A 26050-nucleotide genomic window follows, 5' to 3' on the forward strand; every position below is an offset into this window, starting at 1 on the left:
ATCAGTTACTTCAGAATTTGTTAAGTATAATTAAATAAACTTTAATTGTATGCATAAAACGGCATTCTTAAAGCATATTTCAAGGCACTATTTTTTCACAAGGACAGACAGCATCAAGATCTAAACAAGACATGTATTATTCGGTCCAAACGGTGTTTGACCTTAAGTGTCAGGTTTTGTTTTGGGGGAGGAGTTAGAACTGCTGAGAGGTCTTCTGTTAAACACAACCAATGGATTATCGAGAGAGAGAGAGAGAGAGAGCGAGAGAGAGAGAGAGAGAGACAGAGAGAGAGAGAGAGAGAGAGAGAGAGAGAGAGAGAGAGGAACAACATCATCTACAGTAAATCAGGAAAATTAACCGCTTCCCAAAACAAAAAAGAGAAATGCATTTCCTTGTTTGTACCGTATGTTATGTATTACATTTTAAATAATGTTAAACTTCAGGAAGTAGCACAATTTCAGATGATACGGGTGTCATATTGTGATTCATCAATATTTCCAGAAAATCTCAGAGTAAATGACTTAAGAATGAACATGAAACTAAATTTCCATTTATTGGTCATATGATTTGCCAGTATGTCCTTGCATTGCTGTTTCCTATGAGCCTGTGACCTGTGTGGGTGTTTTGTCATTTTTCTGGCTGTGAGGGAGAATGCCCTTTTCTGTGTGTGACCAGCTCTGTGCTGCCACCTGGAGCCCTGGTGTGTAACTGCAGTTTTACAGGCAAGGCACAGCAATGGCATTCTAATAATTCATTTTGAGGACATTCTAAATCGAGTAACCGGTTGAATCGGAAAACAAACAACACGATAAATTCAAATGTTAACTACAAGAAAAATCTATAATTTTATGTACTGTTTAATATGGTAATGACTGAGAGTGATGCTTTGGACGCTCCTTAATCTCGAAACAGAAGCACACTCCAGAACGTTGAGAGTGTTTATTTATTATGGACTTCCCACTGAGCCATGTGCAGTTTTTGGGAGAAAGACACCGAACGTTTTCAGCTGGTAGTAATATTTTTTAAATGGCAAATTACTCTCCATGCCCCAAATGAACAAATTATATGAACTCTGTTGAGTGTCTTTGAACTGTTGAGAGTCCTGTTTGCTTGGAAATGACCTTTATAGCTTTGAACAATGTTTCCAAAGCACGCTTCCCATGTGGAACACTGAATATTCATATAAAGCACCAGAGTGTCTCTCAAAGATACTTAATAGGTTTTACACATACTGGTACTACATCTGAATGTAATATCCTTTGTGTGTTCTGAATATTCAGTTGTTTTTGGAGACAGTGCTTCTCATAAATTGCTGCTTCAAACTTTAGGTGTATTGCGGCAGCTTGGAGCTGACTTAAGAGTTGGGCATCTATCATAGCTGACATGCATTTTAATATGTATCAGTTTCCATATTGAAAGGCATTAATAATGAATGTGTTTTGACTCCGTGTAACAGAACGCCATGTTGAGTGATGACTGGATGAACAGCATGCATAATCAGGGAAAATTAATAAATTCAAAACATCTTCCCAAGCATTTTTGTTATTTTATTTTTACAGATTTACCAGGGAGAATTTAATTTCCTCTGATTAACTTCCTCTGACATTCTCTCTCATTCTTCCCGAACAAGCTCTCATTTCTGAACCAGAACTGAACTAGAACTTATCAGAACCACAGTGTCTGCACTGCCACATGGCCCAGTGGAGGACTGGACGACCCGTTGAGTTGCTCTGGATCACTTGAATATTTGACCAACTCAGGCTTGTGGAATTGGCTCAATACGGAAATACAAACCTGAAATATGAATTTTACCCATAATACAAGTTTCCAACCATGCAGGCATGATGTCAGTTTTTACATAGCATGCGCACACTGTATCCATGGCAGGAGACCGTTGCTATGAAGATTGCTTTTTACCATCCTAATAAATAAATAATTAAATAATGTAGTAATTATTTAGTAATTATTGACATTCTAGTAATTGTCAATCTAAGGTCACTGAGTTAACGGTTAGCTTTACTTTAATGCTATATAAAAACAAGGTGAGGAACTTGTATTTGGTGAAAGAAAATAAAGTTTATTATTATGTAACCCTTTAAATAGGCTGATTGCATTTGATTGAATCCTGAGGAATTTTCTTTCATTTGAATTATACTTGTTTCTGTGTTTTATTTACCAAAGAAAAATTCTATTTCATGCTTTTTAAATGGAAAACTCTTTAATGTTTTTAATTCTACAGTATCATCAAAAGTGTATAAGCTAAATTTAAAGTAACTTGGTGAATAATGAGTACTCAGTTTGTGGCAGCAATGTAATACATGTTTTAAATATAAATGGATTGTGCAATTATTTAATTATTATACACACACACTCACTGTTCTATTATTACCAATGCCCATGTCAGTATACTATAAGCCTTCTTTCAATGCAATACCCATTGCTGGTGTGTGTGGCTAAAAAAAGCAACATTTTTTTGTCTCGTCTGATCACAAGTCCCTGTTTTCATCAAAGTGATAAAATTTAAAAAAGATTATTTCTTTTAGAGTTGGAAAAAATATCAATAGCCCATGGTCTCCATGGAGACAGCTGCTCACACTTGCATTGGCATCAATCAGTTTAAGCATAATTAGCGGATTCCTCTTCCCTGGATCACGTTCGATAAACTCTGGTCTCTGTTGAACATTATATTAATAGATGAAATGTCAAGCAGTGTTCAAGTTGATTTGATGTGACTTTTGTATTTCTATTTATCAATCAATCATTCGGCTGCCTCATAGTCAGGTCTGTCCTTCCACAACCTCCTCTTTGATGTATTTATTTATATATTTATACATGTATTTATTTACTAAAATTAGTTTTGAATTCTAAGCCCTTTTTGTTCAATTACCTTGTGCTGAATCAGATTAAACTTTGTTGAGGACACACGGAATCACTCCTCTGTCTGTCAGTCTTCAGCAGGTGTTAATGGCCAGTGCTAGCGCACGTCTCCTGTGAGCTGTCATCTCCTGACCTGCTGTGAAGGCCATGTTTTATTCATCTGATAATATTGACCCAATTGCCAGAGAAGGGCCAGCGCTGGATTAACCCACTCCCCCCCCCCAGCATCAGTCTTGCTTTGCTTCACTCAGCTTGTTTCACTGGGTAATTCCCGGTTTCCGTATCTATGGTTGGTTTCGTGCTATTACAGAATATCTATGGTTGATTTTTGTGCCATTATATCTATGGTTGGTTTGTGTTATTATGTCTGTGCTTGGCTTTGTGCCATTATATTTTTGGTTTGTTTTTTTTGCTGTTATAGCAGACACATGATCGTGTCTTTTTTGTATAAAGGAGAGAGCATCCTGAGTGGCCGCCATGTTGCCATGACCTTTTGCTGCCTAATCTACCTGGCAGACAAGAACACCCAGAGGAGAAAACCTATTCTTCTTTCACCACTAGAGGGAGGTGCCAATCTTTATAATAGACTGAACCACTAACTGTTGTTTATTGAAAATGGAATTTTGTATTTCATGTTTCTCTGAGGGATATGCACAGATCACTATTGGGAATTAATACCATTTTATACAGTGGTGTTAATATGAGCTTGTCAATAAGAGTTAAACCTTACCTTAAAATACTGTGACCAGGTTTCCATACTTTCACCAATTAAAACCCTGCTGATTTCACACAAAAAAACCTGGTGCCTGTATCTCTAAGCAGGATTACTGAATTGGCTTGGTAACTACACTGAGTAAACCCTCCCAAATCTGGAACATGGAAGTAAAAAAGAGCTGTTCCAGGTTTTACTCAGTGCTGTCTAGCTAAGTCAGTAAACTTACTTTGTGATACTGACCCCTGATCTTAAGCTATATCACAGGTTCAGTGCTGAAAATGCACTTTTTTGATAAGTCAGGTGGGACGTTGGGATACAGCTCTCAGAATGTCTGAATATTCTTGTGGCCTGTTGTGTGTTGCATAACATTGCCGAAGGTCACGAACGTGTCGGCCATAAATGAGGACACGTTACAGGAGTTCAGAAGGCGTGATGGTGACCTGCATGTGCCGATTGCCAGTTAATGAAGCGAGACACTCCAGCAGCACGGGCGAGGAGGAACCAGCTGGCAGAAGAGCTGCTTCATCTACGGCCTGGTAAGCAGATGGAATGGTTTATTTGAGTGAAAAAAAAGTCCAAAACATAAAGTCTGAATATTGCATTTGCACATTTCAATCACATTAATGAATTGCAATGTTTGTCGAATACGGTGCCTGGGATTCACTGTGCATGATGTTTTTTTGTGTTTTTTTTTTTTGTACATCTCAATTTTATTAAAAAAAAAAAAACAAAGATTTGATTATAATTGACACAACTTTCAACAGGGAGTTTATTATGCGCCGTTGGCTTTGAAATGCTCTGCTTTAGTGGGTGGGTTGTGAGAGCGGCCATTTTGGCTACACTGGGTTGACGGTGGGGTAATGTAACATAATGAGTTAAAGTGTGTAACTGCCCAGGCTGCAGAGACCGCACACAGTCACCATTCCTGTCACCATACTTGCAATATTCTGTATCCAGATGTTCAGTTCAGCTCAGTTTCTGTTTCATTCACATTTTTCAAACGGTGCTCTTCAATACTTCACACCTCTAGCTCTTCTGTTTATCTTGTGCCAAATGTTACATCAATTATTGTTTTCCTGTTTTTAAATTAGGAAAAAAAAGACTTGTGGTTTTATGAACACTTTAAGTGCAATAAAAAAAAAGTGATGCATGCTTTTTAGTTTTGTTTATTGGGTTATACTGCAGTTGAGTGAGTTTTAATGAGTTTTTAATTGCAGGAAAATGTGGCAGCACACAGTCAGCTTTTGCATTTTATATTAGGAAAACGTGAAATAAAAATGGAAAATCAAAAAGAATTAAAGCTTGAAAAATGCCTTCAGGTCGTCTTCTTCTCCCAGCTCCACACAGGTTTGCTTGAGACAGCATGAACTCTAAACCTGTGCCTCTCAGCCGGGGGTCACTGTGAACCTGACCCAGAGCTCTATTTCAGTCTGCCTTGGCAACCTGTCCATAGCAAAAAATTTTAGTGTTACTCGTCACCAACTTTTTTTTTTTTTTAGATTTTACCAGAACAAATTAAGCCTGAATGAGTTTATATAAAAACACCAAACGATTCATGGGAAAACAAAACAGGGACTTAAACCCTACAATTCAAGCCCTGCTACTGCTTAAACCGGGCGGCCTAGCAACCGATTTCCCCCGAGAAACTAACCACGCTGAGGCCATGCAGCTTCAGAAACTAGTAAAATATTTACTCAAACAATTGGCCAGCACATCTTGGACCGAGGCGACTGCTTTCAGCATCGGTATAAACATTTTAGATTAGACGCAAAACAGAAATCCAGTTGTTTTTTGTCCTTGTGTTGCAGTCATCCAGGACAAGCCCTTATGGCTTCAGTCAGAACCTTTGTGATTAGATCCTCTGTGACGGACAACAGACTCTCAGCTGAAACACCTCCGATGTCCTTCTGTGCCCAAGGGGTACTGGAATTATCCCCCTAAGTCTCTGCAGTTCATTTTTGTGCACTGTAGGGGGCATGAGTCTTAATTTCAATAACTATGGTATATTCCACTTTGCTGAAACCTACGCTACAAGGGACATTCATATTCTTCATTGAAGATCATACGTTGCTAGATTTCTTTTTAACATTGACATGAACAAGTTTTTTTACTTGAATTTTATTTTGTCAGGTACCAGGACTCTTAACCTCTGGAAGATGCATCATCTTCATACATCAAAGCCCAAATTGCTTCAGCTCTTTGAACTGTTTAAATCAATTTTTACGGACAAAAGATGTTAATTTTCAGATATTTAAAAAAAAAAATATATATATTCTTTGGGTGAAATGACCTGTGCGATGCTTTGATCTCCAGTAATACAACAGAAGAATAGCTGTCAATTAAAAGAATAAAAAGTCAGTTATGTTCATTTTAATTTAATTGTCTCTCACAATCATGGCGTTTAACCTGCATATTGTATTCTGTGACATTTCACAAAGATGTGACCTGACTTGCTCTCAGAGAACATTTAAACTTTATCTTAGATTACAGACGTACTATTGGCTCAGAAATTGAATGACTTTGAAACTCTAATTTGAGAAATTCCCAGAAGATATTTGTTCGGTAGTAAAGAACCAGCTAACTTATAACTGGAAACTTGAAACTTCTGTAGACTGTTGTTATATTTGTAGTCTGCTGTTATTTTTTTACATCAACATTACGGTTTTTTATTTTATTTTATAAGAAAACCGTCTTTATGATACATTCCCATATGGAAAAGCAAAAATACGTCTGAGAGATTCGCATATAGCCTTGAATTACCCAACTGCTGCTGAACAAGTCTTAAGCAATAACTGAACTGCTACATGAACTGCTTCAGCAACTATCCTGGTGAATTATTTTTGCGTCTAAAGATTTACTTTCGAATACATAGGCTACTCAGCCACATTGTGTACGTGATAATGAGTGGTCTGAATTAGCTCCGCAATCGCCCTAGGAAACATGCACTCTATCTAAAATATAGCATAAATGTGAAGTATAAATATTGCCCTTCTCTGTCGCTGTGACGTGACTGAAGTGTGAGCTGACGGCAGTGGAGTTTGATGCGGAAGTCAAACGGCTGGGTCGGTGGCCGGTAGGCAGTGCAGTTACTCGCACGTTAGCGGGACCACGGCAGGGAGTCGGGCTTACGCTGCCGTCAAATAGGTGAGTGAGCCGGCGACGCGCAAACTTCATGCTTTTCAGAGTAAATGCAACTACGGAGAAAAAAATATATAATAAGGAGGCAGTAGCTAAACACCAGGAAGCAAGGATGAAGCTTCCTCAGTTCATAGCCTGCGGCTCTTTACCTGTTCACGCTGAAACTTCGGTAGCTAATTCAGCAGATGTGAGACTAACTTTTGACATGAAATATTCCACAAATATGCCGTCCTTATTTGACGTATTCTCCCCTGCAGAACTCTTGTTCATTCATTCGTTCATTTATTTATTTTGAACTCAATACGTTTGGTAGCATGTTAAAGTGATATCGCCTACATTTATTAAAATTAAGTTACCCCTTTTCTTTCCTTGATGTCCGTCTCCTTTAGTTTGGTTTCCTTTTATGTGATATGTTTTTTTATTACTGAGCAGGAGATGTGACTTATTTTGTCGGAGTTAAAGATTTCACATTTTTTAGGAAATCGTGCCTCCGAGGGATGGGTAGGGTGTGTCAGGACAAGCAGGGACTGGTTGTTGCCATGCCGACTGCAGACGGTATTAAGTTGTATGGTCTACACATCTTATGTCTGTAGCCTACTAGACACTGATATTGCACGCGGCTTTAATTTGTGCTCGTATCTGAATTTCATTATGAATTTCCGAAGCACGATCTGTTTCTACTCTAGACCTGTCGCATTGTTTGTATGCTAAGAATGCTATGACAACTGTAATTTTGTTAACATTTCAGTTAGTGACCACAGTCAGCACTGGCATGGCCCATGTTCTTACTCAGATTTTCAAGTTGTTTTCTAAAAGGCAGGAAAGAGTAGCCTATTGGTGTATTACTGATTGTGTTGTGGCATGTCTCTCTCTCCTCTGTACTGTCTGGATAGCTTGTTTTTGGGTTGGTAGCCCCCTACTGAAGCTATACCTGACAAAACTTGCGCACTGAATCGCCACGATTGTGCTTGTTCTTACATGATGCCTTGTCAGAGGTTGCATTTGGCAGGGGCAAGAGCTGGGTGTCAACCAGGGGCCTGTATCAGGAAGCAGGGTTACTGTGTTAGCTGGATAATTGCGCTGAGTAAAACCCTGTATCACAGAGCAGGGTTACTGTGTTGGCTGGATAACTACACTGAGTAAAACCCTGTATCACAGAGCAGGTTACTGAGTTAGCTGGATAACTACACTGAGTAAAACCCTGTATCACAGAGCAGGATTGCTGAGTTAGCTGGATAACTGCACCGAGTAAAACCCTGTATCACAGAGCAGGTTACTGAGTTAGCTGGATAACTGCGCTGAGTAAAACCCTGTATCACAGAGCAGGTTACTGAGTTAGCTGGATAACTGCGCTGAGTAAAACCCTGTATCAGGAAGCAGGATTACAGTGTTAGCTGGCAGAGTAAAAACCGGAACCCTCCCAAATCTGCAACATGGACTGAAATAAAAAGAGGGCTTCATCCAGCTAAGGCAGTAGTCTTGCTTCATGCCACAGGCCCAATGTGTGAATGTACCTGAGTCACTTGTTATTAATCTTGAGATTTATCCAGAAAACTCAGAACATTTGCCTCAGGTGTTTCCAGGTCACCACACAACGGTTGGCTCAGGACCTGATAGAAGCATTGGCCAATGAGCAGGGCCGGTATTGTGGTTGCCAGGGAGTTAGGGTGTAGCCTACTTCACTGTGTGTTGTTGTTGGGGTGGGGTGCTGGAGCCTATCCCAGCATTCTTTGGGCGAGAGGCAGGAATACACCCTTCATGTGACAATTTAGAGTCTCCAATTAACCTACCTGCATGTTTTTGGACTGGGAGGAAACTGGAGTATTCGGAGGAAACCCACACGGACACGGGGAGAAAGGCCACACAGAAAGCCCAAACCGAGATTCAAACCCACAACCTTCTTGCTGTGAGGCGACAGTGCTACCCACTGCGCCACTGTGTGTGTTTGGCCAGACACAAATATTATACACAAATATGTATTTTTTGTGTTTTTATGTTTGGAGCTCTTTCATGTCGTGAACCTTATAAGATTCTGGGTCATATTGGCTAGAAATTGCACAATGGAGAATGTTGAGATGGTGATACAGCTGTCCGGTTGTCAGGTCTGCAGTCTCTGTCTGGCTATTGGTCAGCCAGTGTCTGCTGGTCAGCTGCTCGTCCCTGGAAAGCACAGCTGTTCTGATCTTCAGTCATGAGCCGACATGTGACCTGCGTTTGATTCAGGGTGTTCCTGGAGCTAACAGTCTCCTCTTTTATAAAACTCTGGCTCCAGTTTCAGTAGGAATATGTTTTTCTATTACTGTTGCCTCTATTTCCATCTGCTCAAAGATAATTTGAAGATATTGCACAGCGGGACAGAATACAATATAGCTAAATGAGTGCTGGGCTGGGTATTGTTATGAATAGGATGTGCATTGTGTGAATTTAAACGAGATTAGGCCTGGTCAGCAGACTACTGTGCGTCTCCTGATTCAGAGAAATTAAGGTGAATTTTCTGGCTGATTCTCTGTCACAAGTGGAAGCTGTTTTGGAAACAGAGAATGAATGTCTTATTTCACATCGGTGATTCACTTAAGGCACACAAAGATCACTGGAAGTGACTCACATCCTGGTGCGCAGTTGAGAATGTACTTTAAGTATGTTGGCTGACATTAGATTTTGTTCTTGAATTACTTTGCTAACACGTCTAGCAGAATTATAATATTGCCGTGGCACTGGGCATGAGGTGGGTGTGTCCTGGGCAGGAGATGGGTGTGTCCTGGACACGGGGCAGTGGAACAACTAATGATACGAGTTATTTGGGAGATGCTAATCGAATAGCAAGTTAGGGGAATGCATTACTGCTTCACAGGTAAGTGTGACTGGCACAGCTGGAGCAGGGAGAGGTTGAGTATCTGACCAATCAGAGGGCCTTTTATGGAGCAGTGAATCATGGGATATCTCACAAAACCAAATTTTTCCCCCCCTCTGTGAGATGAAAGTAATATAATATATACAAGGCTGAAGGGGAATTCTGTTGCTCTGTTTCTTCTCAAGCGCTGCGCTGTTATTTCCAGCACAGCTCTGCTTCACCAGCCGACCTTTCAGTGAAATGCTAACGGAGCCAAGCCACACGTGCGCTAGCATCAGCCATGTGGCATGAGAAGGATGCAGGGCGGTAAGACCGCTAAGTCTCCTGCCCACTGTGGTATCAATTCAACTGAACAGATGCAAACAGTGCTTATATAAGACTTAATTAAATAAAAGTAGGAATGAATGGGTGGAACAAAAAATCCTTAAAATAGCAAATGTGTTCGAACTTCATGTGTCTTAGCATGCGAGCTGAGAGAGGATGGGTGGTTTCTGACTGAGAGTCCTGCAAAGGGTGATATTCTCACTGTTGCTGGGATTGACTGGCCTAGTGCACGGCATTGCCGTGTTAATACTGGGACACTTTGGACATACAGAAAACCAGCAGGTCTTCTCAGTGCAAGACACTGCCCCGTATCCTCGTCAAAGAGAGTCAGTTCTGCTCTTTGAGTTAGAGAACCATCCACTCATGCTTGGGGTCATTCTCAGGGTCATTGCGCCCGGACACAGCCTGCCAGCGTGATTGTGGCTCACAGGCATGATCAGCGTGTAAAGGATCGCACCCCAAAATCCGCTCCCAAGCTCATTCATCGAAGGACACAGGCATCCAAGGCACTGATCAGCGTGATGAAGGGGCATCCAAGGCACTGATCAGCGTGATGAAGGGGCATCCAAGGCACTGATCTGCGTGATGAAGGGCATCCAAGGCACTGATCAGCGTGATGAAGGGGCATCCAAGGCACTGATCAGCGTGATGAAGGGGCATCCAAGGCACTGATCTGCGTGATGAAGGGGCATCCAAGGCACTGATCAGCGCGATGAAGGGGCATCCAAGGCACTGATCAGCGCGATGAAGGGGCATCCAAGGCACTGATCAGCGTGATGAAGGGGCATCCAAGGCACTGATCAGCGCGATGAAGGGGCATCCAAGGCACTGATCAGCGTGATGAAGGGGCATCCAAGGCACTGATCAGCGCGATGAAGGGCATCCAAGGCACTGATCAGCGTGATGAAGGTGCATCCAAGGCACTGATCAGCGTGATGAAGGGGCATCCAAGGCACTGATCAGCGTGATGAAGGGGCATCCAAGGCACTGATCAGCGTGATGAAGGGGCATCCAAGGCACTGATCAGCGTGATGAAGGGGCATCCAAGGCACTGATCAGCGTGATGAAGGGGCATCCAAGGCACTGATCAGCGTGATGAAGGGGCATCCAAGGCACTGATCTGCGTGATGAAGGGCATCCAAGGCACTGATCAGCGTGATGAAGGGCATCCAAGGCACTGATCAGCGTGATGAAGGGGCATCCAAGGCACTGATCGCGTGATGAAGGGCATCCAAGGCACTGATCAGCGTGATGAAGGTGCATCCAAGGCACTGATCAGCGTGATGAAGGGGCATCCAAGGCACTGATCAGCGTGATGAAGGGGCATCCAAGGCACTGATCAGCGTGATGAAGGGCATCCAAGGCACTGATCGCGTGATGAAGGGGCATCCAAGGCACTGATCAGCGTGATGAAGGGGCATCCAAGGCACTGATCAGCGTGATGGGTAAGGTGATGCATGAAGGGCACCACTGATCAGCGTGATGAAGGGGCATCCAAGGCACTGATCAGCGTGATGAAGGGCATCCAAGCACTGATACGTGAAGGGCATCCAGGCACTGATCAGCGTGATGAAGGGGCATCCAAGGCACTGATCAGCGTGATGAAGGGCATCCAAGGCACTGATCAGCGTGATGAAGGTGCATCCAAGGCACTGATCAGCGTGATGAAGGGGCATCCAAGGCACTGATCAGCGTGATGAAGGGGCATCCAAGGCACTGATCAGTGTGATGAAGGGGCATCCAAGGCACTGATCAGCATGATGAAGGGGCATCCAAGGCACTGATCGGTGTGATGAAGGGGCATCCAAGGCACTGATCAGCGTGATGGAGGTCTTTACGCCCTAAACGCTGCGTTGTTAACTCACTGCGTCCTTGGCAGCGTTTAATTTTGGTGTGCGGATGGCTTTGCGGGGATTCCTGGTTTTAACGTCTGCAGATTCAGCCGCGCCGGTGCTTTTGGGCGTCCCGGGGTGAAGGGTCGGCTCGTGTGCCGACACACATTCCTCTGGGCTGGGCGTGTCCCAGGTGTCTCGCTTCACTGCCCACCTGAGTGGTGCCAGGCGATGCCAGGCGGCGGCGGGCGATGCCAGGCGATGCCAGGCGGCGGCGGGCGATGCCAGGGCCGCTGAGGGCGGAATGGAGCGAGGCCAGCCGGGGCATTCCTGTGTGAGGAACAGTCGGGTTTCCATCAGTGTTGGATCTGTAGTGAAAATAAACAACCAGGGCTGCGGTACGGCTCTCCACGATGTGTGCTTCCCTTTTCTCTGTGGTGTGTGTGTGTGTGTGTGTGTGTGCGTGTGTGTGCGTGTGTGTGTGCGTGTGTGTGTGCGTGTGTGTGCGCGTGTGTGCGTGCCTCACTAAAGACAAATTTACTTTGTCAACTGTTACAGAAACTTAATACATTTGTTTTTTGTCTGGAATTTGCCATGTAGGCGGGACCATTAAAACCTGAATGTGCATTTTCATCCCACAGCTGCAAAAGGAAAGATTCACAACCACTGTTTTAACACAGTGGCACTGTATGCTGAACCAAAAAATGACAAGAACCAATGACATACAATGAGACCACTGAGACGAACCCTTTTTCCTGTGTCTTTGCAGGACAGGAAGCCATTGGGAGTTGGGCCCACCTGGACACTCTCACCTGTGCGGGACACCTGCAGACCATGAGCAGCACATACAGCGTGACCCTGGGGGGGCCTGGGCCCTGGGGCTTCAGACTGCAGGGGGGGAAGGATTTCTGCATGCCCCTCACTGTCTCCAGAGTGAGTCACACCCGTTACTCCCCCCTCCCCCCCCCCCCCATCTCCCATCCCCCATCCCCCGTCCCGTCCCGAAATCCTGGGCATTTCCTCTAGCCAAACCCCCGCTCTGCGGTCCGTTTCTCACCTGCGTGTGCCACACACCTGTCTCCCCCCCCCCGCCCCTTCTCTCTGCACCCCGTCACCCTCTTCACTTGCTTCACCCCGAAAACTCCGGGGGGGGGCTGCCGACTGTGGAGCGGGGGAAAATGGCTGCTTCTTTTCCTCATTACTCAGGCCGGGGGTGAGATGGGGCAGTTCCCTCGTCGATATTTCCTCATCTTCCTCTTTGGTCTTTGGCACCATTTTTGGGTCTGGCATCAGGGCAGGTTCATCTAGCGCCTTCCAGGAACGAAGTGGGATGTTTCAGCTTCTCTGAAACTCCACTGGAAAGGTTGGGTCATGTTCCTTTTTATCTGCAATGAGCTGTTGTTCATACAGCTGTAGGTGTATCAATTTAGTGATACAACGTGTAAAATCTTTCAGCTGGAACATTTGGTGCTACACATTACATAAAAGCATATGTCTGAAAACTAGTCTGACTAATTAAAATCCTTAGGTCAGTATGGCATATTCATCTTATATCTGTTCCTGATGTAATGAGGCATTAAATAAAAATAATTAACAGCTTTTATGGTTTAGTAATTGGAGTTAAATGCAGTAGTGAAAAGCACACACAGAGTACCCCCTGCTGTATTGTGTTCCACCTGCAATACTGCTATATACACAAAATACAAATCCAGACATTCCTCTGTTCCATTGCAGCTGACTCGGCACCATTTATATTTCATTTTGCCATTTTGCGTTGGCTTCACACCGATTTTCTAATGGCAAAGGGACAATGCTTCAGGATAATTAATAGCACTTTTGTTTTCAGCACCTGTTTTTCCAGGAATGCGGGGAGAGAAAGCTCCTCGAATTTGGCCCAGTTTGGCTTTTTTTTTTTGGTTTAGCGTGCGTTACAGGTGGTCTGCATTATTCCACAAGCAGATGAGTCTTCCTGTCGTTGCTGATGGCCAGACGTTTCGCTAAATACCTCCAACGGGAGCCCTTCCAAATTCTGACGGATGGCTGAGATCCCAGATCCCTGTTCGAACAAATCTAGGCACAGATCTGAGCACTGTCAGGACATGATCTGTTGGCACACTTTCTGCGTGAAGAATCTGATGTTGATGGATTGTTGAATTGACGATCCTCCATAGTTACTTGCGCACTTGTTAATGGTGTAGCACTCTACTCAAGGTAAAGTGAGTAATGCTCATTTTGCCTCCATTATTAATTATTTATTACAATCATTTTAAATGTTGCATTTTCTCATAACTTTAGACAATGCGCGTTTTCAGAGGATGCTGCACAGAGGAACAGGAAACACTCACAGCCATGATGGAACACAGTTTGACCCCTAATAGATACTGGCCTGAAGTGGCACAGTTTGGCCCTTAATAGATACTGGCCTGAAGTGGCACAGTTGGGCCCTCCATAGATACTGGCCTGAAGTGGCACAGTTTGACCCTCCATAGATACTGGCCTGAAGTGGCACAGTTTGGCCCTTAATAGATACTGGCCTGAAGTGGCACAGTTTGACCCTTAAAGGAGTACCATGGTGCTTGAACGTGACACTTCCCAGTTGTCTTCAGGCAACAACAAAACAAATGTGCATAATTTTTTTATTCTTCAGTCATTTCAATGTACTTTAAAACATATTTTTCTAAGCCTAAATTTCCCACTATAAAAATTCACCCGAACCGTCTGGGCGTGGTAATGAGAACTGTCAGTTAGCTATGATTGACAGACCGTTCCCCGTTACCATAGCTACCCCCATGATACGCGCTCTCTTTGGGAGACTGAATTTTCACAAGCTAGCTAGCTTAGTAGTATATCAAGTATCGATAGATAGCTAAGGTAAGGACGTTGACTTGCATCCAGTTACAATTTTTGCTATCTAGCTAGCCAAGTTAAGATAAAAGCACAACTATAACGTCCTCATAAAAGCGAACTAGCAAGCTAACGTTATCGATAACATTGCCTTATGAAAGCAAACCTCCTAGCTAGCTAACGTTAGCTAGCTAGCTAAATGAATATAACCAGAAATAATCTAAAGGAACTCTAATTTAAGTGAACCTAACGTTAGTCAAATATTTGCATTGTCTGAACAGCAGGACGGTGTGTCCTGTCAGATTTCTTTACGGGGCGTGGAAATAGGAGTGGTTACTGTATTCGTGACGTAGAAAAATGACAACTTTCTCAACCGGTTGAAAATGGGACGATGAATTTAAAACGCATATTTCTCCAAAAATACAGAACGGACATATTTAATACTTAGCTCATTGTGTTTCTTCAATGCCTCTTGTGCAAATAGCACATAAAACCGAGAAAGTGTGAAAATCACCATGGTACTCCTTTAATAGATACTGGCCTGAAGTGGCACAGTTTGACCCTCCATAGATACTGGCCTGAAGTGGCACAGTTTGACCCCTAATAGATACTGGCCTGAAGTGGCACAGTTTGGCCCTCCATAGATACTGGCCTGAAGTGGCACAGTTTGGCCCTTAATAGATACTGGCCTGAAGTGGCACAGTTTGGCCCTTGATAGATACTGGCCTGAAGTGGCACAGTTTGACCCTTGATAGATACTGGCCTGAAGTGGCACAGTTTGACCCCTAATAGATACTGGCCTGAAGTGGCACAGTTTGACCCCTAATAGATACTGGCCTGAAGTGGCACAGTTTGGCCCTCCATAGATACTGGCCTGAAGTGGCACAGTTTGGCCCTTAATAGATACTGGCCTGAAGTGGCACAGTTTGACCCTCCATAGATACTGGCCTGAAGTGGCACAGTTTGGCCCTTGATAGATACTGGCCTGAAGTGGCACAGTTTGACCCTCCATAGATACTGGCCTGAAGTGGCACAGTTTGGCCCCTAATAGATACTGGCCTGAAGTGGCACAGTTTGGCCCTTGATAGATACTGGCCTGAAGTGGCACAGTTTGACCCTTGATAGATACTGGCCTGAAGTGGCACAGTTTGACCCCTAATAGATACTGGCCTGAAGTGGCACAGTTTGGCCCTTGATAGATACTGGCCTGAAGTGGCACAGTTTGGCCCTCCATAGATACTGGCCTGAAGTGGCACAGTTTGGCCCTTAATAGATACTGGCCTGAAGTGGCACAGTTTGACCCTCCATAGATACTGGCCTGAAGTGGCACAGTTTGACCCTCCATAGATACTGGCCTGAAGTGGCACAGTTTGACCCTCCATAGATACTGGCCTGAAGTGGCACAGTTTGGCCCTCCATAGATAAGGGCTTGTGGGAGATAAAGGCTCTTCCTGTCCACAGAAGCCATTTAATCTCTGTCAGCAGCTGGATAGAGGAGGCTGAAGAATGCTATTAACAGCCCGGCTGGAAGTTTAAATTGGATATGAATTCTGACACTTCCTTCCTGCATTTTATAAGCGCTAAATATAGATTTATACACATACTGTACGAGCCACACTGCCCCCAGAAAGACTTGAGTCTTCACAAAAGGAAATAATGTTTTAGTGTACCTAGTCAATATGATTTTGGAAGAGGTAGAAGTAACAAGACATTTAGTAGGTTTCCTGTGTGCATTTTTGAACATATTCGTTTTGTTTTGGTCTTTCTATCCATTTTATTTAGCTTGGTGCTAATTGGCTCTCGGTGAGGTTACTGTACCTCTCCCTGGCTGTCTAGCGCTAATATTGCTGCTAGCTGTGCAGCTTGTTATTAGCTAGGCTAGTCTTACATGGTGACTTATCCTGATGCAGGTGGTAGCCACTAGCTAGCTTGTGCAGGAGTGCATTAATGCTGACTTTAAACTGGGCATGCTAGCTGAACTGAGATTATATTGACTTTGTTTTGCTAAAATGTTCGTGTTTAGACCACAATTTTTTGCAGTTGTGTGAGGAATAAAGATACATTAGATGGCCTTTACAGCTCAGCTGAAACAAGTGTTGTTGTTGTTGTTCAATGATTTATGATACTAATGCACCATTTTACCCTTATTTGATACCCGAGACTTTAGCCTGCATGGAAGAAGGTTAGCTTTGTTGTTAGGAGTTAGTTCCAGACCAGTTGGCACCACTTCCTGTTATGATCAAATAGAATTGGCAGTCTCTCACACAGGTTGGCTGTGACTCATCCTTTTTCAGGTTGGTGTTTTTCACTTCCATTTTAGGGAAGAAAGAAAAAGCTTGCATGCTTACCCTGGGCTCACATTACCTCAGAGTGCACTTGCTTCGGTAGATGAGGTGAAAAATGTCCACCAGTTTGTGCAATGATTTTTTTTTTTTTTTTTCCGCGGGTGAAGAAACATGCTTGTGCAATAACCAGGTCTCCTACTGCCTGTTTGCATGTCATATGCAGTAATATGACTGCTTGCACGGGGGAGGGACAGAGTACAGGAAGTATAAGTGTGTGACAGTCAGTGTTGGGGAAGCTACTTTGAAAGCATAGCTTTGCAAACTACCAATTATTTCACACTGGAAGAAGTTGAACTACAGCAATTCTACCCTAGGGAGAAATCTAGTTTGGTTAACTAAAGCTACTTAGAAAAAGTAGTTCAAACTACTTTGTAAAAAAAAAAAAGATCAAATTGACAATGTGATACGAAATTGTAACAAAATATAATACAAAAAAGTCACATGCCAGCAAAAAATGCCACTCAGTTGAGTTTATTGCAAAAAGTGCCCACTTGTTCACAGGTCATACATAAACCAAAAAAATAAAATACCCCACTATTCTTGGAAAAGTTAAAGGAATGCCAGCTTTGCTTTTGTATACAATGTCCATCAGTCAGACACCTGCCTTCCAGAAACTAGAGTCCAGGTGGGGGTATTGCACCAAGCAGGATTACTCAGTTAGCCAGGTAACTTCTAAAATAGCATGCAACAACTTCTCTGAACATTTGTTAATATAATATATTCAAGTTTAGTTTTACAAATTCAGATTCAAAACATTAAAAACTATAGCCAAATATTTTTCACAGGTGAGCTGACAATCCAGCTTCCTGGAATACCCCTGAGACCTAAACCTGTCCTAAACAAAACAAAATTGCAAGGAATGTTATATTGTTGCTGTAAACAAATCTGGATCTGAATAAAACTAAAACAGTAAAGAAAAAAATATTTTATATTATGTTTGTAGTTTCAGTAATTAACTACACAAAAAATGGCAAAAAAGTAATTTAACTACTTGGATCACTATGCAAATATGAATGTAGTTGAACTACCTGCAAGCTACAGCAAAATGTATTTAAACTACTAGTTTAATTACATGTAGTTCACTACTCCCCGACACTGGTGGCAGTTCTGGTGAAAGCAGAACTCAACACAATGCCTTATCATGAAGACTCCAGCACCAATGACTCCCCTACAATCCGTCTGGAGTTTTGGAGGAACAAACATTCCCCTGAGTTCTAAACACCGTCTCCCAGGAGCACAGACTCCAAATGCGGTTTTCTAATTATAGACCCTGATTCGAGACGGATGCTATTTAGCCCAAAGAGCTGGAATAACCCTGGACTGTTCAGAACTGGGCTGATGAGTCTGTTACACACGCATTTCATGGTTCCCGAAAAAGAATGGTGGCCTTCATCCAAATGTGGTCCTCAGCCACTGTGGTCCTCAGGAACTGTGGTCCTCAGCCACTGCAGGCATCAGAAGCTATTAGAACACCTCATATTGCCATTCTGGAAGCTTTCAAATTTCCTGAAAAATCCGTCCCCCATTAAGTTTGTCCAAAAATAGGGATATTTGCATGCAAGGGCACTGGAGGTGTGCCTAAGGTCTTAGTTTTTATTCAAATTGGCAGTTTTTTGGAGACTATCCAGGGTTTTATAGGAGTCAGTTCAAGGTTTTGCTAAATCCCCACTCTTCAAAGGGTTACATTATTTTTATACGGTTCTCTCCCCAATTTTGGATGTCTGATGGTAATTTAGCCCCACTGCTGCAGCCTTCTCTGCTGGTTCTGGAAGACGCACACATGCACACAGATCCTCTGACTGCTCAGCCTGCTACTGCTCAGCCTGCTGCTGCTCTTCTCCCTGCAGTCCTCTGGCTGCTCAGCCTGCTGCTGCTCTTCTCCCTGCAGACCTCTGACTGCTCAGCCTGCTGCTGCTCTTCTCCCTGCAGTCCTCTGACTGCTCAGCCTGCTGCTGCTCTTCTCCCTGCAGTCCTCTGACTGCTCAGCCTGCTGCTGCTCTTCTCCCTGCAGACCTCTGACTGCTCAGCCTGCTGCTGCTCTTCTCCCTGCAGTCCTCTGACTGCTCAGCCTGCTGCTGCTCTTCTCTCTGCAGTCCTCTGACTGCTCAGCCTGCTGCTGCTCTTCTCCCTGCAGTCCTCTGACTGCACTGAACAGCCATTGGGCCAGAGGGCTGGGGAAGATAGGCCGCTGCATTTCAGCCTGGGGTGGGGGCACAGGTGGGGTTTTGCACGGATGAGGGGGGGCGGCAGGACTGCTTCTGAGTTTGAGGTACCAGCATCTTTGCTGTGTATTTTTATTCAGACGGTAAGCTTGTTGTGACCATGGTGCTAGTTTATCGTCTCTTTTTTGGACTTTGTTTGGTTTCCTGGCACAACCTGCTGTAGACATGGCTGATTCTCCGGATGTGTGACTGTGTATGCTCGCTTTTGGTGCTTCACCAAACACTTTCACCGGGACTTTAAGTGAAATTATTCAAAGAAATACCAGTAAGGAAAAGTTTTGAACAAATTATTTTTAAAAATGGAAGCTTACCCCTTTGCTCCCTGATTCAATGGGATAAAAATCACTAATTAAAGAAAACATTTTCTTGTTTTTTGTGGATATGCCACAAGCTCAGGCAGATCAACATTGTTTCAGCCAACAAATACGTGTTCTTAATTGAAGCCACGCTTCCAGTGGTTGTTTTGGGAAAAACTATTTTAACCAAGGATTATACATTCATGATTATGGGCACTACGTCCATTTTATAAATTACTGTATGACATTATGTTTAGAAGCAAGTTGATTATAGAATAAGCTTTTAAAATGCTGAGCAGCATGATATGCCAGCAGCCATACCACCCTTCATACTGCTCAGAGCAGCTGTACCACCCCTCACACCGCCCACAGCACCCTGCTGAGGCTGAGCAGATGTGGGTCTGCTTACTGCTGGAATGGCAGCCTCCTGGGCAAAGTCACTGATGGAGGAGGAGCTGATGGGATAGCTGGAATGAATGAAAACTGTATTGAAATCCATGAGCTAACCAACTATATTCATTGTGTTTTGGTTAAATTGTTTATTAGGTTTTATGATCTGCCAGGTGGTATTTTTTTGAAAGTTCTGTATTACTTTTGCTCGAGACAGTTTGCTCATTCTGGAAGTGTAGAAGCCTGTTGATATAATAATCCTTATTCCTTAACTTGGCTTCCCACAAATAAAAAATAACAAAAAGCTAATTTCATGGTTGAGATCTAGGTTTGATCTGTATTTACATTCTTGCAAGCATGCAAGCCTACACACGAATTTGGATCAATCTCTCTCCTCCCTCCTCTCCCTCTCTCTCTCGCATTCTCCTTTTCCCCCTCTCCCTCTCTCTCTCTCTCTCTGCACATAGGCCCTTGTTTGGTAAAATGTCAGAGGAATAATATCACAGGATTAGCCAGCCACGCGACACCACTGTGCTGGTTAATTATAGCCAGGGATTGGCCGAGGGTCCAAGTCACTTTTTCCCTCCTGCAGTGATTATTGGATTATTATATAATTTATGGAAGATATTACACTACATAATTTTTTTTTCCCATTTCTTTTTATTTGATATTTAAGTGCAGTAAATAGAATAAGTTTTTTCTTTAGCTCAGGCTGTACAGGCCTGAATGCCCTGATGCATACTTCTTCCCCCGCTTGTCTTATTATAGTGGCGGTAATACCGTGCGGTGTGGAGTGGAATTCCATTGTTGAGTGCGAGCGCTATTTCTGTGTGATAACGGCGGTCACATGCAGCCGAAGGGGCGGGGCTTCGAGCCGGGATAGCGGGCCTCAGACACAGCGACGGCTTTAGATGTTAAACATTAGTGTTCTAGCAGCAGGGCAGACATCTCTGAAATGTATTTTCAGTTTGGAAAAGGGAGCCCGTTGAATGCGTGCGTGAAAGGCTTGTCTTCGTCAAAGCCCCAAAGTGTGGTGTAGTGTTCTAACAGTAGAGGAAATGACACTGAAATGTTTCGCACTTATGAAGAGGGGCCATTTGGATATGTGTGTGAAAGCTTCTTCAGAGCCAGAGAGTGGCTTTTTCTTTTTTCTTTTTGTAAACTACCCCATATTAGCAACCTAAAACCTGTTTTAAATATTGAAAAAATCCTGCTCTAGACCTGAACATATACCATCAGTCCTGTTTCATTCACTCTGGGGTCCTAAACGAGAAAAGGCTTCGAAACTTCTTGCACATGCTCAAGCGACCCAAAAACTGGATGAGATATTTTATTTTACCACTCCCCCCTCCCCACGCTCACCCCCTCCCCCTCTTTCCTGTGGAATTCGGAAGCAGCTGCCTCTGGTTCTGCCTCTCCAGTTACCTCTCTGCCCCCAGAGGTGTGTAACATTCCTGCAGTACTGTGCTCACCTGTCAGGTAGACACTGCTCTACCTGCTGCAGGCCACACAGGCGAACCCCAGGCCTGTCCCTCTGACACCGGGCCTGGTGCACTGCTGAGCACTTTCTCACAGTATGCAGCATACACATTTATTCTTCCTCTTCCTCTTCTTCCACACACACAGACACCACAGCACAGTTTTAGGATAGAACAGAAAAACATCTGAATAGTGGTCTGTTCATATGGTCAGCAATCTGGCATTGGCTTATGGTAATTTGATAATTCCTTGCACAGTGGCCCATTAGCTTATCTAGTATTTAGACTGCAGTTGCCTCCGCAGTGCTGTGCTTCAGTCTTTTCTAGAGCTTGTGATTATCATGGCTAATTAAATCATAGGCCAGACGTGTGGCACGTGAGAGCAACTGACATTAATAGAACTGTGTTCGAACTGTAAAGCTCTTCTTCTCTGGTGTTCTCTCAGTGTGATAGAACTGTGAAGCCCTTCTTCTCTGGTGTTCTCTCAGTGTGGTAGAACTGTAAAGCTCTTCTTCTCTGGTCTCTTTGTGTTAGAACCATAAAGCTCTTCTTCTCTGGTGTTCTCTCAGTGCGATAGAACTGTAAAGCTCTTCTTCTCTGGTGTTCTCTCAGTGCGATAGAACTGTAAAGCTCTTCTTCTCTGGTCTCTCAGTGTGGTAGAACTGTAAAGCTCTTCTTCTCTGGTCTCTTTGTGTTAGAACCATAAAGCTCTTCTTCTCTGGTGTTCTCTCAGTGCGATAGAACTGTAAAGCTCTTCTTCTCTGGTCTCTCGGTGTGATAGAACTGTGAAGCTCTTCTTTTCTGGTGTTCTCTCACTGTGATATAACTGTAAAGCTCTTCTTCTCTAGTCTCTTTGTGTAAGAACTGTAAACCTCTTCTTCTCTGGTGTTCTCTCAGTGTGATAGAACTGTAAAGCTCTTCTTCTCTGGTCTCTCTGTGATAGAACTGTAAAGCTCTTCTTCTCTGGTCTCTCTGTGATAGAACTGTAAAGCTCTTCTTCTCTGGTATTCTCTCAGTGTGATATAGCTGTGAAGCCTCATGTCTGAAGGCGTTGTAACCTGGGTGCTGTGTCTTCACAGTTGACAGATGGAGGAAAGGCCTCAAAGGCACACATCTCTGTCGGAGACGTGCTCCTGTCGATCGACGGCATCCAGACCAACGGAATGAACCACCTGGAGGCTCAAAATAAAATCAAGGCCTGCACCAGCAATCTCAAACTCACACTTCAGAAGTAAGACACTCAATGTTACTGTATTATTATTGCACTGTAATCTTTCTGTTCAAAAAGAAGAGAATGCTTTACCTTGGACTTGGTCGACCCCTGAAGACTGGTTCTTTAGTCTGCAAGTGGGTTATTGCTTGGTTTAGTTATTTTGCATGTTTTCTCCCTGTTAGTAAATTGCAGGATCCCATTTACTGTAATCTTGACATCCCACTCAGTAGCTCAGTTATTTCATAACCAGCTGGTTTACTTACTAGCTGTTTAGATTGTCTTCTTTGAACATCAGCTGTTTTAGCCACAACATGGTCAGTACAGGTTCATTACAGCTTTTCATGTTAGCTTGCAAGCTTGTAGCTACCTGTTTGAATATTTCAGTAATGAAAACATTGCGTTTTGGCTGTGGATAGAACTTGCTAGCTGCATTCCGGTTTACAGGAACACTTTAAACACACAAGAATAAAAAGTACAAAGTACAAATGCACAAACGACAGCCTGTACATGTGCTGTATGTGTACTAGATGGTACCCAGGGGATTTGTTTTGTGTCATACTGAAATATCACACATCCTGTGTGACTCATGCATCAAAGAGCAATTTAACGCACACGCCCAGCTTTTTAAAAAAAATCACAAGCTTTTCAGGGTAAAGTGAGCACCCAGTCCCGTCCCAGTGATTTTGTATGTCTTTGAACTGAAAGAAGAAAAAGTGTAAGTGGAGGAAGTGTGTAATTATTCTGCGACCACTGGCCAGTAACTTCACAAGCTTGTAGAAACGGCACATGGCCAATATTTTCACAACAGTGTCCCCCCCTCCACTGCCTCCCCCATGCCCCACCCCAGCCACTAACCCCCCCTCTACGCCCCCCCACCCCACCGCAGGCAAACACTAACCCTCCCTCCACCCCCTCTCCGTCGCCCGCCCCAGGCACTCAGTAACCACTATCCACCTGCCCCCCCCCCCCCCCAAGCAGTGCTGCTGAGATGCGGGGGGGGGAGCTGCTGTATGAATCGGCTGCCCTGTCTTGCCTGGTCATGCGCCTTCATTTCCCTGCTGAATGCTCACTGTGGGTTCCTCCTGCAGTGAACAGCCTGCTGAGGGCACGTCCAGCCTGGCTGTGTGCGACTGAGCAACGTCTGTGTTCATGTGGGGGTGGAAATATTACTGATGCCCTATGTACAGGGGTATACCAGGTACAGGGGCATATATGGGGGTTCCCCAGGTACAGGGGCATATACGGGGCTTCCCCAGGACAAGGGTTGGGAGTCACTGACACAGAGGATGGGTCTGATTTTTTTCACATTTTCCCTTTGAATGGTTTTAGAAAAAAAAACAGGGATCAAAAAGACCTGCGGGCCTTATTCTCCGTCCAGTGGTCTCTACAGTAAAAAACGGGCCCACGGCAGATGAAAGGTCCTCTCTGTGGGATCAGAGAGCGTTTACACCGAGCCCCCTGCTCTGTAGGGGGGCAGGAGGCTGGGGGGGGGGGGGGGTGAAGCCTCCACTGAACCCCGACTGAGCCCAGCCGATATCGCCCTCAGACCACCGCAGGACACCCGCTCGGCCCGCCCGCGGCCCGAGACACCCGCTGATTAAATAAACCCCTCTCCTGTGCACCCAGGAGTGAGATTGTCTCTCTGAGGTTAACCCTCCACACAAAAAAGTCTGCTTCAGAGGACCCCGAGGCTTTCTGAACAGAGTCTTATTAAATGGCTCAGCAGCACTGTGTCTGTTGACCCTGTATGGACAGCTTTAGGCAGGTTTGTGTTTAATTACGCTGTGCGGGTGGCGTAGCTGTGCGGTTAGTCACCTCCGCCCCAGTTCAGCCCACGGAAATTGGGGGCGGGGGCGGGGGGTGGGGGGGGGGGGGGGGTTGTGTGTGGTAATCGGGCCTCCCTGCCGCTCCCCACACCCCTGCGTGCTGCTGTCTCCACTCTCTGGCCCCGTGTGATCTCTGAACTGACAGCGAGCTGATAAGGGCCCTGCAGGTATTTGCACAACGATATGAAGATAATGCTGCAGGTGAGTCCAGACGGGGATTAAACAAACGAAAGTGGGAGTACAGCGTCACCCAACGAGCGAGAAAAGCCGCACAGCGCCACAGCGAGGCTTCAGAGCCACGTAGTCTCATGGCATGAGACGGAAGATCGATTGAAGGCGAAGGTCTTTTTTTCCCGCTCAAATTTTGAACGGCCAATCATCTGTATCCGCTGCCAGGTCCGTGCTACCACCCCACTGCTATGTACAACGGTGTCCCTCAGAATCAACCCTGCAGTCTGCACATTACAAGCCTGACTTCCTAACCATTATACAGCACTGCTGTCTACAGTCACTGTGCATTTCTGAACACTTATAGTTATTCGAAGGCAGTTTTAGAGCCTGCCCAAAGCCCCCCTGCTGGACTGCCATGCAGCACTCAATGGAATTTCCCTTCTTCTCCTTTTTTCCTTCGGATGCCAATACTTTGCAAGAATCCTCCTGGAGTCGTTCCCAGGCTCTGGGGTTTGAAACGAAGGCCGTACAGACCGTACAGGTGGGGAATCACCTCAGCAATGACAGCATGTACCCTGAAATACAAAGCCAAGACTGCAGAAATAAAGGCTTTGAATGACTATGAATAATATATGCTTAGAACGTTCATTTATTTTCTTCATATTAGTCAGCCGTAGCTCAGTGAAAATGCTGGTGCAGGTGTGTCTGTGCCTGTGCTTCCTGTCTTAGAGCTTGAGGTGCAGTAATCATAACATCCATGGGGACTTCAGAAACAGGATGCTTTAAGAGGGCTGGGTGCTGTTTAAAACAGTCATTTACTGTAACAGTATTCATTCATTAGTGTCTACAGCTATATGTACTCCCTCTTTGAAAAGCACTCTGGTGGTCCTGCCCAAGGAGGAGTATTTGCTTTATTCCACACTTTCTCAATCGCATTAAAATGAAATTGTGTTGTTAGAGTCACTAAGAACATTCACCGTAACACTCTGGAGCCTTGGATAGAATGGCATATTTGGAGTAAAAACAAGAAGATTAGGAAAATACTGCAGTTACACAGAAGAATCTGCTGCTGTGTCCAGTTTCTGTTTTTATTGCAGTTGTGTCCGTTTGATCTGGAATTAGTGGTTGCTCAGATCGTAGAAGCTCTGAACTAAAAATGGCTTCTCCTTGTGGAACAACTTTTCAGATATCAGGATGATTATTTAATTCTGTCAGGCTGCTAAGGCACTGCAGTAGTTCTCCTAAGCCCCAAAGTTCCCCTGATGTTCAGGTCCTTATTCATTCCACGCTGTAGAGTGATGACGATATAGGATGTGCTGCAAACACAAAGCAGCTCTCTCGACCTCTCCACATCCGGAACAGTGTGAAGCATATCGGCGCTCGTTATCGTGAAGCGTGATGATTGGCCGTCTCATGCTGATCAGTACTGTCCCACTGGGGATGCGATACCGGCGTTCTTCCTTTTCTCCTGACCTCAGTTTCACTCCCTTTGTGTCACAGGCCTGGCGAGGCCTGGGAGAAGTGAAA

The 26050-nt window shown here is 44.3% G+C and overlaps 1 protein-coding gene across 4 annotated transcripts in view; it reads left to right on the top strand.

Moving 5' to 3' along the window:
* The first annotated feature begins 6590 nt into the window (after positions 1–6590).
* The window catches only part of LOC135240220 (PDZ and LIM domain protein 5-like), a 40615-nt gene continuing 21155 nt past the window's right edge, over positions 6591–26050 (top strand). For all 4 annotated transcript variants that reach the window (XM_064309611.1, XM_064309612.1, XM_064309613.1 and 1 more), the window contains exons 1-3: positions 6591–6737; positions 12508–12671; positions 22393–22544. In XM_064309611.1, the coding sequence (XP_064165681.1) occupies positions 12573–12671; positions 22393–22544 (251 nt within the window). In that variant the 5' untranslated portion in view covers positions 6591–6737; positions 12508–12572. The remainder of the gene's footprint in view (positions 6738–12507; positions 12672–22392; positions 22545–26050) is intronic.

The sequence above is a fragment of the Anguilla rostrata genome, chromosome 14 (genome assembly GCF_018555375.3).
Source record: "Anguilla rostrata isolate EN2019 chromosome 14, ASM1855537v3, whole genome shotgun sequence".
NCBI classification, from domain to species: Eukaryota; Metazoa; Chordata; class Actinopteri; order Anguilliformes; family Anguillidae; genus Anguilla; species Anguilla rostrata.